The following is a 17,831-nucleotide window of genomic DNA, read 5'->3' as shown; positions in this document are numbered from 1 at the left end:
GAGTTAAAGACCATAGTGAGTGGCCATATGGGTGTTGAGAATTGAACCATAGTTCTCTGGAAGATCATTAATTCAGTGCTCTTAACCCCTGAGCCATTTGTTGTTAATGTTGTTTTTCAAGACAGGGCTTCACCGTGAAGCTCTGACTCTTCTGGAATTCTATAGACAAGGCCAGCCTCAAAATCACAGAGATCCTGCTTCCTCTGTCTCATGAGTGCTGGCATTAAAGGTGTCTGCAACCGCAAAATGGCTATTGCTTTAGTCTGAAAATATTAGTAACCTAAAAATGTAAAAGTTAATGAATAATTTTGAGTATACATTTTCAAGGTTACAATATTCACAAAAAAATAAATATGTGTTAAATTATTTTATAGTAAAGTATTTAGAATAAGGAGAATTCAATTTTAATGTTACCTCTCATTATCTACCTCACAGAGAATTTCTGTCCTAAGTTGACTCCTACTACTGCATTATTTTAGTCCTTCCTAATAGTGGGTGTACCAGTGTTCTTGTTGATTTTCCCTTCCATTTTACTGAATAAATTTATGAGTTATCATATTTTAAAATATTAAAAATGTCACTGTTACTCAGATTGAAGTTTTATTGTTATTCAAAAGCATAATGAAACATAATGAATGTTACTCATGAAGCAAAATGTCACCCAGACAGAGCTTCACTGTCCAGTAAACGTTTTATCTTTCCCTTCTCTTACCGTGGAAGAATGATTTTTAGTATATTCAAAACAAACAAGTACACATATCCTGTGGATATATGCTACAGATAATGGCCTTCTCTGATACCATGAGAGTTTTATTCCTTACCTACTTCATTTCCCTATTTCATTTAAAAATCATCTTAAACCAATGATTTTTCCCTATTGCATGTGTTCACATGAGTCATTACAAAGATAGGCTTCAAATTTTCATGATTATAAAACATATTCTGATTATTCTTTTCCCTCTTCCAACTTTGTGTCCAAGTCCTCCCTGTCTCCACCCAAAATCTATACCCTTTTTTTCCCCACACACATTTGATAACAGTCAGGCATCTAATAATAATAAAATCAGAGAAAATAAAAAATGACAGAACTAAATTACACTAAACAAACATACAGGGAAAAGAAAAGCGTCAAAGAAAGAAAAGTACAATCATAGAAAGACACTGTTCTTCAGTAACTGTAAATAAATATACCTCAAGATCCATCTATACCATACTTAGACATATACCCAAGGACTTTATTCCTACTACAGAGATATTCTCACAACTGCATTCACTGATTCCCTATTCATAATAATTACACATTGGAAACAGCTTGAATGATATTCAGTGGATGAATGGAAAAGAAAATATGACACATTTACACATGGAATATCAATCAATTGTTAAAAATAAAAACCAAATGCATTCATGAAATTTGTAAATACCTGGATGGAGCTAGAAAAATTCTACTGAATATGGTAAACCTGAAACAAAAAGATGAACATGATTTATATTCACTTTTATGTGGATCTTGGCTGGTAAAACATTGATGAGCAGAATGTAGTCTTCATAATGACAGAGATAAGGTTTAGAGTAGGATAGTAATAAGGCTATCCTAGGATAGGGACAGAAAAGATAGTTATGAATCCATGGAGGAGAGGGAGGCTGGAATTGTCAGATCAAACAGGGATGAGGAAGGCATTGGAGAAGAAGAGAGTGAATACTGGAGGGACAGCAAAAACTAAGAGTTATTTAAGTGGTTGTCTCAACCTTGTTAGAGTAGAAGCTTCACACGTGTATATGAAATCTTAAAGAGAATCCCCAATAGTAGGAGAGACTAGACAACACCAACCCAGCTACAACCTCCACATTTACAATGATTGCATGCCTGTAAGATAAGCTGTTGCAACAGTGCCACAAAATATATGAGAGGAACCAACCACTGTTTTATTGGATTTAGGACCCACTCCATGAAACAGAAACCATGGTCAAGATAGCTGGGGAGCCAAATAATCTGAGACTGGATAGTCCAGGAATCTGGGGTAAAACCAAAAATGACCATTATACTAAAAAGAAACCAGCAACTCCTGACCCAATCTACTATACTCATAGATTAGTGTCTTGCTCTGCTCACCACTCCTATAGAAGCTTCCACGTGGTAGATGGTAACAGATGCAAAGACTCACATTATTGACATTGTAGCAAGAATGAGGGGCTTTGGAGCACTCTGTCTTAAAGGGATGCTTCCTTTAAATCCCTTCCCACAGGGCTCACAGAACATTAAAGGAGAGGGAGAAAGATTCTAAGAAATGGTGGGGATGAAAGACACACACACAAAAAAAAGATCTAGTCATAAAGGATCAACAAACATATGAACTCACTTACTACAGCAGTATGCACAGGGCATGCACAAGTCTGGGCCTAATGGGGCACAAGTGTTGAAAGAGGACGTGGACACAAATGTGCACACCTAACACAGAAGCAGGCTCCAATTGGAATCCTCTCAGAAAGAAAAAAATTGTTTTCTCCGGTGAATCTCACTTGATATGCAAGGGTAGAATCCAAGCCCATTAGTTGAAGGTGAACACAGAACAAACTCCAAACTCAATGGTAATTTTTTTGTTTCTCTCTCTCTCTCTCTCTCTCTCTTGTTTGTTTCATAATGCCCCTTTTTCCTTACAGATAATACAACACACATGCACACACGCACTAAAATTTCTATTACCTTACTTGGCTGAAATTTTTGAATTTACTTGCCATTTCCATGACTCATCTTTGCTCACTTACTATGCATTTCTAAAGTAACCAAATATTTTTGGAATGAACCACACAAAAGGTAGAGCATAATCAAAGTCCCTGGCAATAAATGTATTACAATTTTAGAACTACTCACAGACAAATATGGCAAGAGAATAGGAGACGGAAGTAATTGAAATAATAAAGTCGAACAAAATCTACCAAGTAAATCAGACATACTCTGGGTAAGATAGAATCATTGAAGTGAGGAATAATGAAGATTAACTTTGACACTTTATGTTTTACAGACTGCTTTATGTTTTATGCTGCTTGAGGACATGGAAGCTGAAGGAAGGCACAAAAGAGGTCTTTTAGGAAGAAGTTGTGATGATTCAGAACAGAATTATGGATGGAAATAAGTGATTGCCATGGAAATAGAAGAAGATAATCCTATCAAGGATAGTTTGAAGCCATACTTGAATATTTCTGATAATATGAGATGACCTGAATGATAAAATTTAATAATCGCTTTAAAGATTTTTTATCTGATTAACTGGAAAGTCATATGTGAAATCTTACAAAGATGATATAATGATAAAATATCAGAAATTTACTTATAAGGATATTAAAATCATAGATCCACTTAAAAATCTAGAATATTAGATGTTTTGTGATATTTAGCATACATGAAACTGTGGTACAGTTCAGAAGATCTGAAAGGGAGATACAACATTATAAACCATTAGCTTAGGAACCCACAGAATTTCAGGAGACTATCAATCAGAAACTTTGAATAGAAGCATTATTAAGTTCACATATAAAATCTAAGAAAAAATCAATGAAGACGAATTATTAGTAAGGTGTGCTGTCTCATAAACAAAATTCAGAACACATGGTTCAAGAAACAAAAATAATCAACAGTGACAATTGTCTTAGTCTGTTTTAAGGTAAGAACTGAATACTGATGACCCCCATCAATCATGGAGGCAGACACGATACATGTGAGAGAAAAGTATGAGCAGGATAGTTGCAAAAAATGAATATTAGAAAATAACCAAGTTTCTCATAAGCATTCACTGGAGGAATGGGGTAGAGAGCAGCTTGCAGAGATTGTTTAAGCACACCATTTCCTTCTTCTAAAACACTTTGTTTCTGGCTTTCCAAAAACACACTATCTTAGTTTTTATGCACATTTCTGATCCATGAACGATTTGTTTCAGTTCTTGTATCATCTGCTCAAAGGTCTAATACTTGATAAGCTATTTTACCGTGGATTCATCCAAGTTTGTCTTTAAGATTACTGAAAATTAGGAGTGAACTCATCAAATCCTATGAATTTAAATACTTGTTCAATAAACAACAATGAATATGAGTAGAATCTAGTTTAAAGCCCATCAAAATTCCATGTTTAGAATAGTATTTTTCTTTGTGGTTCTTATTGTTCTAAGGGCAGAAATGAAATCTGTATTTTAATATAGCCCTCCTAAAAACCATATTTGCTAATTTCTTTTTCCTACTATTTAAATATTTTAATTAAGTAGCTGTCTTCTACCAGGTTATTCAAATGAGATACTGTAATATTATCTGTAATTTAAAACACATAAATGTTATTTCATTCAATAACTTTTCTACTTACAATACACACATACACAAGTGTGCGTGCACACACACACTCATTAGTAACTCCTTAAAGATCAAAAGTTTTGCTCGTCTCAGCTCCTAGCAATTCTTCTATGGCTCTAATAATGAAACTCTGCAAAGATATTTCAGTAACTTTCACTTGATCATTATATCTTTTCACTACACGAGTGAGTCCTAAATTCTCCAAAAGTATAAAGTTTATTCTTATGGTTTTGTAGCTGTCCTGCTGTCTTTTTTTTTAAGTACTCTACTAATTTTTATTACCACACACAGTGGTAAACTTGGGCTTAAAATCACAAATTCCTACATCATAAAGTCAGATAATTCTTAAGTTCATGATGATGCCAATGGCACCACTGTCAGAACTGCCCAAAGTGGCAAGCATGATGAGGTGAATATTCTTTTTTTTTTTTAATTGAGAAAAAAAGACAATTTCCGCCTCCTCCCAGCCTCCCACTCCTCCCCCCCCACTCCTCTCCCTGTCCCCCTACTCCTCTCCCTCTCCCCCCACTCCTCTCCCCCTCCCTCTCAAGTCTGAAGAGCAGTCAGGGTTCCTTGCCCTGTGGAAAGTCCAAAGTCCTCCCCCCCAACCCCACTCCACTCTTGTTCTGAAAATTTTCTTGTCATTTAACGTGTTACATCACTGGGGAAATATGTTTTTTTAAAAATCTATAGTTATTTTCCACTTCACTGTATGTTCCTCTGGTGCTTTTTAATATAAGATGTTCATTATATTTGTGATTAAAGTGAAGTTTGTGTATTATATTTATATAACTCCACAAAGATAAAACTATTACATATATGCAGTTCCATTTGATCATTTGATCAATTATATTTCAAATTGCAGAGTTAATAATATTTAGTTTCTGTTTATCAGGTCTGACTGGATATCAGAAGAATGACATTTTGTGTGTAAATAGCTTAAAACCACATTACACATATTCACTATTGGTCATTATCACATTAATAGTAAAGAAGTACAGGAAGTCCTGTCAATTTATTTTGCTATAAAATAATATGCCCTTATTCACTTATATGTCACAATTGACATTAATGCACCTACAAATTTCAAATGACTGTAAAATGTCAAAATATTCCAGATAGAATTTGAAATATTCCAATTTTAACTAATTCTATTAAGTTATTTTAGCTTCTACACATATCTATATCTATATATCTATGTATGTATGTATTTCCTTCAAAAGACTGAACTTTTACCTTAGAAAAATCAGTAATTTATGATGTTTCAACAAACATGGCTAATGTTAATATTTCTAGTGATAATCTATCAGTAACTGTGTTTTTTATACATTTTAAACTCTAAAGTTGATATTAAATTTTTAGCCTGGATATAGAATGATTTTGGGATAAATACACTATCATAATGGTAATATTTTATTTTGTCTGTTATAAATTTAAATATATTATTAAAGTGAAATATAGGATAGAGATTTTAAGAGAAGAGGAAAGGTAACAAACTCATAAATACAAAAGTTTATTGAAATATTTATAAAATTAATACAGAAAAATAACATATATTTAGAAAAGTTAAAACTCTAAGCTTTGTTATAGAGACATTCTGTTGCTATGCATTCAGTTCAGCCTTGCTCATGCCTTCAAATTATACAACACAGATCTAGGTCAATATTTCTAAAACCTATAAAGTAATTTCTGAATATCATATACTTTATACAACTCTGAATCTTCTGTGAGGGCATTAGATACATGATATATAATTTTTTTTCAAACTGATCAATTTCATTTTACTTTATAAAAAATTGTAAAGTCAGTGATAATTTTTTTTTATTAAAGTTTTGATAAAATCTTATTTAAAGAGATCCTAGCATATAAAAATTTTCCAAAAAGTTTTTCATTTTGTTTGAAGAGAAATTTGAACATTTTGTAAATGTGTTATTCTCAAATGTTAACAAAACTGTAGATTATAATTCTCTTGTGGAATATTAAAAAATATTGTTAATTCAGATTGAAATTAATTTGGCCTACAGCCATACTTAACATTTAATTAAATGGAAGTGCCTTATGTAGACCAATTAAGTAAGCTGGATAGCAAAGGAAGGAAATAAACATCGCTCAAAAGTACATTATAAAGTATAGGGGAAGAATTCTGACAGTAAGATAAGAATCCAGCAGGGTCATCTGTGCACACAAGTATGTAAAAAGCATTAAATTTGAAATCAAAGGCATGAAAGAGGCAGAAGAGTCATTGCACACATTAAAGGAAACTTAACGTGTTGTATCCTTTATTTGACAATAGAATTTTCCTATGAAAGAAACTGCTTTCCTTCGCTTTCCATGCAGTCAGGCACACGATAACCATTCCATTTCCAAGCATATAACGCTAGATGGAGGAAGAACACTTGCTCTGGGGCACTTTCTGGTTTAAATTTGTCTAACCCAATAGAAAGCTTGAAAACAAAAATTGAATTTGGTTTAATGTTTCTTATGCATTTAGGGGAGTCTCAATGTTTAATAAAGTAATTAAGGTATTTCTGGCTGGCTGGCGCACTTTATAAATATTTTAAGATTTACATAATTTAATATGTGGTTTGCAAGGTTCATGATTTCTCAAAGAACAGGTGGTTTTGAGAGCAAAATGATAAAGGAAAGACCCAAAATGAACCCAGTGCCAGAAGAGTCAGAGTATGCTATCGTTACAGTGGTAATATGGCAGAAGTGCTGGGAAATGCTACCTCCCCAGGCCAATGCATTCATTCATCATTAACTTTATTTGATTCCATAGTGATGGAGACAACAATTAGGAGTTAATAAATAATAGTGAGTAGCCAACTCAAGCTCTATGTCAATTATGAAAAATACGTTATTCTAATCTAGTAAAAAAATCAGCAATTCTCAAAGAATAACATTCAATTAGAAACATGCAAATAAGCACAAAAAGTACCTAGCTTTCAAAATATATTATGAAAAGCACAATACAAAACATAACAGTTCATATTTTACAATGGGTATTTGCTTTCCACATACTTGTTAAATTAAGGCATTTATCCCTGCTTATTTTAATGTTTATCAAATGGCCACAGGAGCAGGTAAACTATATTAATGTATGTTGCATTGCTGCTATTGTTGAAGTTTTCATTAGTGGATTGTTGAAAGCCTCAGGCCAGGGAGAAGTTAATTAGAAGATAAAGGGCACTGAAGGCTTTCACAGGAGTGGTCACTGATGATGTGTCAGACTGAAGCTGTGCTTTTCAGGGTGAATTCAAAGATCTCCTGGCAATGTGGAGAGAGGACAGGACAGACTGTGGCTCTTTCTACATGACTTGCATGCAGATAATATAAACTTTAGAATCCGTCATTGTCTTGTGTCTGAGAATTTCTGTATTTCTGTGTGGTCTTTCTCCCTTTCCCATCCTTACTTTCTGTTTCTATCATCTTACCATTTCAATAACTGAATTGAGAAAAACTTGACTGAGCTATTTTTTATAATATTAGGATATGAAAATTTATATCATATTGGAAGTCTGATGGGTGTATGACCTGGATTTATTGAGGTCATTGTTAGTCATGGACATTCTAAACCGTACTTAATTGGTTGTCTTGAGGAAGGGAAGATACACTCCATAGTACCAAGGATGATTCTGTATAAGATAAATAACACATTGAATTTTAGCATTTAAACAAAAATGCCCTGTATCTCTTTCACGTCACTATTTTATAACTACTTGTTAGGTTTCTACAAATCCTCACAAATATAAGACTTGATGAGCATACAACAGATGCCTTATGTGTGTGTGTGTGTGTGTGTGTGTGTGTGTGTGTGTGTGAATGTTTGTACACAGCAACACAATCTATTGATACCTCACAGGGTTCATTTAAAAGTTATTAGCCAATTGTATGATTTGGATTACTGATTATAACTTTATCATTGTGTGATTATATAGTTACATAGTTTGCTTTCCCCCAAAGAAATCAGCCAAAAATACACCCAGAAACAATATAAACAGAGAACATTAAAGTCTCTACTAATTTCTTTGAATGACTTGAATACTCTCTGCAACAGTGCCTTTTTTACAAACGATGTGCTTGAAACTGTCTTTGAATTAAGTATCAGTCAAACATTAAGAATAATAACACTGCTAATGCTAAGTTAGCAACGGTAATCTGGGCTAATAGTTTCTCTGGTTCTTATTCTCAGGCAGACAAAGTGTTTTATGAATGCTCTCTAATTTCAAAATGATCATTTGGTAACAGTTTACTTTTCATCTCTACATATGTGCATATCTATATATTAACACTGATGGGAATCAGAGCACTGCAAGCCTTAAGACTCATGTCTGCAACTGCATGATGAGACTTTGCCCTTACTGCATTTTGACAGATCTGCTGCATTCTCAAATAGCTTCTGAACGAATGCCTCCTTCTCTGGTTGAATACAGGGTGAGGCATAGAGTTCAACAGGATATGTGGAGGCTTTGATCAGGCTCCACTTGTTACCTTTTCATATGTCCTTGGGCAGTTCGTATATAAGTAACTTGTCCTAAGGTCTTTGCATTAAGCTAGATAAAATAGAGGTGGGAGGATTATGTAAAATGGAGCATAAGCAGATATTCTGCAAAGTGTAACTCATTATTTATGCTTGTATCACATTTGTTTTTTTAATACATACAATACGAATGCTGGAAATCCAGACAGAAAAAATACGATTTTGTTTCATCTCTTTCAAGCCCATTGAATTCCTCCAAACTTCTTTTGAAAATTAAATTTCTATTAAGTCATGATGCAATTAAAGGGATAATGGACTAATCAATTTTACATATGTCCTTTGTTTTAGAATTAGATGCAAACTGAAAGGCTCAGTTAAAAAGTTTGTTAACTTAAGATAAGCACATAATAAAAGCAAATCCTCCCCATCCAATAACAATAGGTCTAAGCTGCATGCTTCTAAAAGAACTGTATGGATGATGGGGGTTAGTGAGGGATAGCACAGATACCCAAGATAGTATCCTATACACTAGTTGCTGTACTACATCTATTTCTTCTGAAATTAATAACCCATAGAAAAATGTCAACTCTTACTTAAACATCCACATTCAGCAAAGTAGAAATGTAAAAGATAGTAAAGTATGTTTATCTAGTTGGATTCTTAAACGTCATTGAAAGCTAACTCTTGAGTTGCAGTTAGGGCTAAGTGAAGCAACAGAGAACAAGGGCTTGGTTAGGTGACACTCATGGCAAATAAAGATCAAAGGCCTATGATAGTATGGCTTCAAAGAACTTTAGCTAGATTGATGGAAGTTTTTGTGAAAGAAATCATGGAATACAAAGGACATAACTGACTTCATGCTAGGAGACTAGCTCATGATTTCCTCGTTACATCAACAATGAATGCTCACAGGTGACTTACTTACTAATAAGTAACATCTCTAATACAACCAGTACGCTCATGAGAACAAACGTTTTAAGTCAATTACTTGGTTACATTCAACCAGTACTTAGAATCATAGGCTATTCTTACTTATCTAAATGTTCACAAAAAGAAGGAAAAAAAAAAAGTGTTCATACCCTGAAACCCTTAGCACTCATCCTAACAAAGGAGTACATATGCAAAAAATAGTTTTAACTTAAAAGACAGTAGCACATGCTGTTTCCTCTGTAACAGAATTGTATGTGTGACATAAATAAAACTGTTTCACTAATTAGCTTATTTAGCTTATTTCATTACTACTCTTCCAATTAGTGAATAAATAGAATTTTTATCTAATAATTTATTATCAGTAGAGTACATTGTGTTCTAACTGCATGGTATATTTTATAAAAGTATGCATAAGAGTTATGTTCTCATCTGTTTTTACAATCTCACAGTCTAGGAGATTATGAAGTAAGATGGTATAAATTTACATTATTTTGAATTTTTAATATCAAAAAGGCTAATACGTTTATTCTGACTTGAAATGACATGGAAAACAAAGTATTATTTAAGTTGTCAGTTTTAAAAGAAGCATTCATAATGTATCCTGCTTAGCCATATCAAAGTCATATTGATTTCAATACCACAGGAATTAGTTCTACTCCTTGGGAAGTAATAAAAACTTACACAAAAATCTCCAGAAACATCTAAACTACTGATTTATATTATATATTTCAGTTCAATTCACTATTTCACCGTGTCTTTCCTGTTACTCTTTGCATGTTAAAAATCTGACATATGTGATCCTGATAAAATCTGGATTCCTCAAGATGACTCCCTAAAGTACCTGTTTTTTTTTTTGTTTTGTTTTTTGTTTTTTGTGTGTGTGTGAATGATTTTACCCAGCCTGTCTGTGTCGTCTCTCTGTTAATATTTTGTATTAGTCCATAACCAGAATGAGTGAATTATAAATCACCTAGACAATATTAAGGGACCCCCAATTTCTTTCCTAACAGTTATGTACGATGACATTATATCTTATTCTAAATAAATAAATAAATCCGCCTTATTTATTTAAATTTTTTAGGTAGGTTAACTCTCCCAGACAGGCCTCAAACTTGTTAGGGAGCTGAGATGACTTTGAATTTCTAATCTTCAGTGCCTCTACTATCCTGGTGCTTTAATAACTGGCATGCACAACTCATGATTTATGAGATCAAACTGTGAAACTTAGACATTCTAGGCAAGCATACTACTACTATAGTCCAATAATACATGACTTCATTTCTTAGTATTATTTCTTTTTTGGATGAGAATATAATATACATTTCATCCCTTCCTCCACTCTAGCCATCCCAAATATCCCTATTTGCTCCCTTTAAAACACATAGGCATTTTTTTATGAATTGTTGTCCCAACATATATGTATTTGCATATACATAAGCGGCATTTTTCGCATTAACAAGGTTAGCAAGTTAAAATATATTTTTAAAAACAGGCCGTACTTTACTGGAATTGAGAGAAATGATTGTCAAATTTTGTCCTGATGAGAATACTTTATGCAATTCCTTTTTTATATTCTTTGCATTGGAAATTTGAAATAAAGCAATAATTAGTCAATTTACTGAACATTACAAGTCTATAATTTACTAACAGAATTTAGACTTGAGATCTATGAAAAGATGGCTAAATTTAATCTCAGAATCACAATTTTGTAAAAAGCTAGTGCTTCGTTCAATATTTATTAAAAATTATCTCTAAAACTAGAATTTTTCACAATATGGTCTTTTGAAAATAAATTAATGAATTTTAAATACTTTCAATTTTTAGGAGTCTTATGCTTTATATTGGCATGAATATGAAATATTCATTTACATGACAGAGTAAATACTAATGGAATAAAAGTTAGTGTTACCTTAAGCAGTCCTATAACTATGTATAGAGATTACTTTGAGTCTCAAATTATACCGTTTATTTGTGCTTTTTATGTTTACAATGCTAATTAAAAGAATAAATTCCATAGGCAAGAAAAACTACTAATGCAATAATAAAAATAGATTTTCTTTCCTGATTTGTTTTTATCCTATAACAAAATTTACAGTAGAAAAATTCCCAGGTACTATTCAGGGTTGAAAGAAACTTAAAGAAAAAAAGTACTCATATCCAAATAAGAAAAAATTTGCATCAATAACAAATACTAAACACTAGAAAATTTAAATTTTTTGTTCTCAAAAAATTCAGTAAGTAGAAAATGATAGCTTATACCATAAGGTTAAAATAATGCAGGTGCTGTATTTATGATAGGAGGGTTTGTGATGAATTCAAGAATATCATTCATGATTTTCCCATAATAATTAATGTATTAGAAGTTTAAGAAAAGCTACTAGCTTACGAAAATGTATATATTCTATGGAATTGATGTGTATTCATCAAGAACTACAAAGCTTCCTTCACTCTATTTACCCTAAAGAAATCCATTGAACCATAGCAAATACAGTAGACACTGACTGCCTGGTCCAATACATTCAGAAGAGACATGAGAATACAGTGGTATCAAATTATAAGGCAGGGTATCACAACTAGCAATATGGGAGGTCTTACATCCTGTTAAATAAATAATAATTAAAATTAATTAAGAATGGATGTGTGAGAATATCATAATAAAAACAGAGGTGTTAAAATTAAAATGCACGGTTAATTGAATCAGTAAAACAGAAATTAAAATAAAAGCAAAGCCACAAAGCTGTCATTTTCACAGAAATCTTTTTGGTTTATTTTTATATTAAGCCTGGAATATAAACTAAGAAAAATATTTTAGGGAAAAATTATTTACCAGTTTTACTTACAAAATACCACATTTAAAAAGTAGTTCCATAAATGATTTTTTTAAATATGGGCATATTCATTGTAACTGTGAGTTATGGAAGACTTCTCACTTTTCATTTTTAATTCTGGTTCCTGAAATTAATTATCCAGTTCAGTCTCAATATTTAAAGCATTTTCTCCTCCTGACTGAGATATGTGATTTTTCACTTATTCTAAACAGTGGATAATCTCATTCCACTAAAATTGCTTTATTTAATATACAATTTTTTTTACACCAATAAATCTCAAAATTCTTCATATTTACATAGATAGAGTATGTCTGGCTTCTGTGATTTGTGTCAGTTACGTAGAGAGTTCCAGGCTAAAACAAGAGAAGACCCATTCATCACAAAGTAATGGAACAAATACAAATAAAAGGTTGAGAGAGAGAGTGAAGAGCATAAATCTCAATACTGAACCAGTAATGTATTTTAGATATTTAGAATTGATTGGCAGAATCCTCATCTTTGGGTCCCCATTTCATTACCCTAATAAGATACGCTGTTTACAAATTATATTGTGAAGCCGGGCGATGGTGGCGCACGTCTTTAATCCCAGCACTCGGGAGGCAGAGGCAGGCGGATCTCTGTGAGTTCGAGACCAGCCTGGTCTACAGAGCTAGTTCCAGGACAGGCTCCAAAGCCACAGAGAAACCCTGTCTTGAAAAAAAACAAAAACAAAAAAACAAATTATATTGTGTAATTTGTACTGTGTAAGTGCATTTACATCAAATTCATCTCAATATATTTTATGGGTTAAATATTGCAAAGATACTTTTGTTTGTGTAAGGGTTTAATTTATCCCAGGTTTATATTTAAACATTCACTATTTAAAGTACTGTGTTATAGCCAAGGTTAATGGAAGCATGTTTTCCTTGCAGTTACAAAGTACACCCAATTAATAGATGTTGCTTGTAAGATACATGCCCAGTGATTCCTAGCTGATCTTGAAATAGGAATTACCTTTAACAAAATTTAAAGATTATTTATGAGTATTAGTAGACTGTAGAGTTTAGAGATTGCTTATACTGTATTTTCCTATACAAGATGAATAATACCTAGTAAGCCTTAAGGAATAAATAAGCATGAAAGAATAAACCAGTATCTATAGAACTGATTTAATGCTGAAGTTGCTTATATGTCTCTGATAGTTATATTGGTGTCAACATTTATAGGATCTACAATGTCACATTAGAAACTGAGAGGGTAGAATGCTAAATAAATTTAAAATGCAATATAATGGTAGTTTTTTATATTCAATTAATAAAGCCTTAATCTAACAATAGCAAAAACATCCTCAAGTAAACATCATGTTGTGGTAAACTTTTCTTTACTAGTCAGTTACACATTTAGGAAAATCCAAATCTTCTAAAGCATGGTCATGCATGTATGAAAATGGAAATAAGATTTTTAGATTTATGCTGAATATCGTGTCCGTAAGATGAAGCTGCCTTCAAATGAGAAAGCATTCAAATATCACAATTTACAAAACATATATAATGTTTAAGTAAGAAACAGCACAGTTTGAGAGTGTTGTCGCTAAAAGATGTTCAATGAGATTTGAATGTTGAATAATTTTATTGATAGGAAACTAATGCAATGAAATAAAAGCAATATTTAAATGATCAAAGAAAAACTAAGTTTTTTTTTTTTGGCTGAAACAGCCTCTTTATTAACCAATAGTAATATAACATAGTCACAGCATATAGACACAAATCTCTTATCTCCCCTTTTCTGTCTAAATAAAAAGGAAGGTTTTAATTTTAACATAGTAAAATTGCATAAAACAAAACAGGTATCAAGCAAGATAAAGTAGATATAAATACTGTAACTGTAATTCTTGCTAACTAAAAATTTTAACATAGAATGCTTCTAGTGTGATTAGCTTAATGAAAGGAGATCCTTGATACTGGGGGGAGTTAGCAAGCTCAGTATAAGACCTCAAAGGGAATAGTTTACATGTGAGAAAGTCTCCGTTTAAATCATAACTTTTCTTACTACATTTGAGTCAAACAGAAGATTAAGTACTAGCATTGTATACCCGGCCTCTGTTTATGTGTTAGCCTTGAATGCTCAGCCCATGTTTAACACACCCCCCCCCAAAAAAAAATCTATCCATGTTCAGTAAAAAAAAATGTAGGGAGTTTATAAAACAAGGTGATGGAAGCTTTGCTTGGGAAAACACACTGTTGCATGCTCCATTAACTAGGGGGAGATCTAAAAATAGTTAATGTACTGCAGTTAAGAATTTAATAGTTTAAAGTTAATTCCCTTGGTATTTAATAAGAACACAGATTAAATAAACAAACCAGGCATAGGATTAGTGTAAAATACTCAGTTTGGGGAAATCCAGAGTTCTTTTGAAACACTGAATTCTAAATTATGCCTTTCTAAATAATAATTATTGGAAACTTTTGATGTTAGAGTTATGGAAAATTAGGTCTTTCTTTAACAAAGTTAATTTCCCATAAATTATCTATAAATTTGTTTTATGATAGATACAACTAATAAAAGGGTAATATAGTACAGTACATGACCACCATGGAATACAAGGATATATTGTTGCTGTCTGGCATATCAATGCTTTTAAAATTAATTTTTGAAGTTTTCTATAAATTCCAGAGTGCTCATTTGCTTATGATTTGGGTAATTGCTCTTCCAACAGAATCTATTTTTAAAACCATTTGGGAGTAAAATTAGAAATATTAAATTGTAAACTTAAAAATAATGCAATCCAATAATAAAATATTTACATTTTATATTATTATAATCATAGTTCTACATTCTTAATCCACTTCATTTTCATTTCTGCTAGAGTGTGAGCTGTGTGTGTTTCTGTATCCTACACTAAAATCACTCTACCTATTGATCCTTATACTCTGATGATAGAAATAAGCTAAACTTCCCAAATACTTCCTTTTCGGGTTTTATCAATTTATTTATGCATCATTTTCAGTGTCATAGAGACAGCCAGTAGTGAAGAAATTTAACTAAGTCATTTTAAATACTATTGAAGTAAATGTAAGATTGAAGGTAGAAGAGTGAAAATAATCAAATGTAGTCTGCTGGTATTCCATGCCATTGCCTCATAACTCAAAAAATAAAAAATAAAAAAAAAAACAAGTGATAATACAGTTTTATAAAATCAGGTTATGCTAAAAATAAGGTATCATTTAATTTTGAGATAGACTTGATTATCCTCACGTTTTCTTATTTAAACCAAATGATACCTATTACTTCTATCAGTTAAATAGAAGGAATCTAATAGGAAGACTGACTGAGTCTAATCTAGACGATAATCAATCACAAAAGTTAGGCGGTTAATTTTTTTTTTAATTCTAGCCACTCTATATGTTTCAATTCACTGTGTAGAAGAATCACAACCTTAAGGTAGTGGTGGAAAAATGAGACAAGTAGAGAGGTGAACCTAGAAACTAAAGAGTCCACGATACTCATTTGATAATCATTTATTGTTTTAAAGGAGGAACGCTGGCTTCTGACATGCATTTTTCAAAAGTACAAGTTGGTCTAGGGAAACAGATAAAATCTTCTATTCAAATGTTAAAAGAAACAGAAGTTTAATAAATTCATATTATTAATGTATGAAACACCTGTACTAATAAAAGCTATGAAAGTACAATTTTCTATGTATATTTATCTTTAACCTATATTAACTTGTATGGGTACATTTTCTGTTATGGGGAATAATTAACAAATTATACAGTTTTTGTTTTTTTTATTGGTTTTTCGAAACAGGGTTTCACGGTAGTTTTACAGCCTGTCCTGGAACTAGCTCTTGTAGACCAGGCTGTCCTCGAACTCACAGAGACCCGCCTGCCTTTGCCTCCAAAGTGCTGGGATCAAAGGCGTGCTCAAATTATACAGTTTTAAAGCAGATTTGCACTCAAGCTTCATTCATTTGTTGTGTAAAGACATTTTATTAAGGAGTTTCTTTAGGTACTACTCTATAAATTATTTAAGTTGTTCTATTGGGAATTTTTATTATAACAATATTGAATACTCTACTAATTTTTCAAGATACAACACATATTAACCTGTTGTTATTGAGAGAATCCTTGTTGGTCCAACATAGGCAGAGGTCTCTTGTCTTCAAACTATTATTTCTGTTATTTGTAGTGCAAAAGGCAGCATGTGTTTCTGATAGTTTTTCAATAAATAAGTGTAAGCTACCTATAGACCCCACATTTAATTTATCAAATGCTTAAGATCAAAGAATATCAGAATAATTATTTAAAAGACTAAAATCAAAACCAAAGAAAATAAATGGAATATGTAACCATGGTAATGTCCCGTAAGGCTTAAGCAGTGCCTGGTGCATCAGGGAGAGTAAAGCAACTTACTTACTATACCTGGAGTCTATATTGTGTCCACTAGGAACACATAATATCACTTAATACTGTTTAAGTTATATTGCTGTTAGTGCTTTATCATCTTACTAAATTTGTCCCTATGAGTTTTCCAAAGTAACACATTAAAAATTATAGCCTAGTCTTTCGAGATTATCCCTGCTAATACTATCAGTAGAAAAAAATTCTATTAAGGTAAATTGCACTTACAATAACAGACAAACTATGTATGAAAATGGATTTAAGGTGATAAAGATCCCATTCCCAATATAGGATTTCTGCAAGATTTTGCAGCATGCTTTCTGTTGAACAGTGTCTTTAAATACAAATATTGTATTTTCTGCAAAAATACATTCTAGAAGTCATAAAGTTTTTCACCTTGATCATTGTGCTATAGGAATCTATTAGCTTTAATATCTATTTACTTAGAATCACATTATTTCATAGAAACATTGGCATTCCTTTCTGATCTACATCTCTTCATAAATGTTAAAGGCATTTTTCTCAGAGCACCAAATGCAGTTGTGCATACAAAAATCATTTTATCCATCACGGGAAGCAGAGGTGATCATTAAACATACCTTGGTAAGGAGCACTGAAACCACGGTAGCGGTGATTGCTGTCTGTAACAAAATGTAGTCTGAGCCAGTTTTTGTTGCTGATAATTGGTGGTGGTATATTCATTCCAGACAACCTGAATTATGAAAGACAACAACATAAAAATTTAAAAAGCTTTTCGGCAGTAAAAAGTCTAACTGACTTGGAACCAAAAAGTTTCTTCCTGCATAAAATATAAAAAAAAATGACTTTATACTGCCAACTTTTTAAGGAAATGCAAAAATATTTATGTATTATAAA

General features: G+C 32.1%; 1 protein-coding gene across 2 annotated transcripts in view; it reads right to left on the bottom strand.

The window, feature by feature from the left end:
• The window catches only part of Csmd3 (CUB and Sushi multiple domains 3), a 976,611-nt gene that overhangs the window by 652,772 nt on the left and 306,008 nt on the right, over positions 1-17,831 (bottom strand). For both annotated transcript variants that reach the window (XM_041637611.1, XM_041637612.1), the window contains exon 6: positions 17,555-17,667. In XM_041637611.1, the coding sequence (XP_041493545.1) occupies positions 17,555-17,667 (113 nt within the window). The remainder of the gene's footprint in view (positions 1-17,554; positions 17,668-17,831) is intronic.

The sequence above is a fragment of the Microtus oregoni genome, unplaced genomic scaffold, assembly GCF_018167655.1.
Source record: "Microtus oregoni isolate MIOR12 unplaced genomic scaffold, Mior012 000053F_ref0000044, whole genome shotgun sequence".
Classification (NCBI taxonomy): Eukaryota; Metazoa; Chordata; class Mammalia; order Rodentia; family Cricetidae; genus Microtus; species Microtus oregoni.
This window is presented reverse-complemented; position numbering and strand designations above follow the sequence as displayed.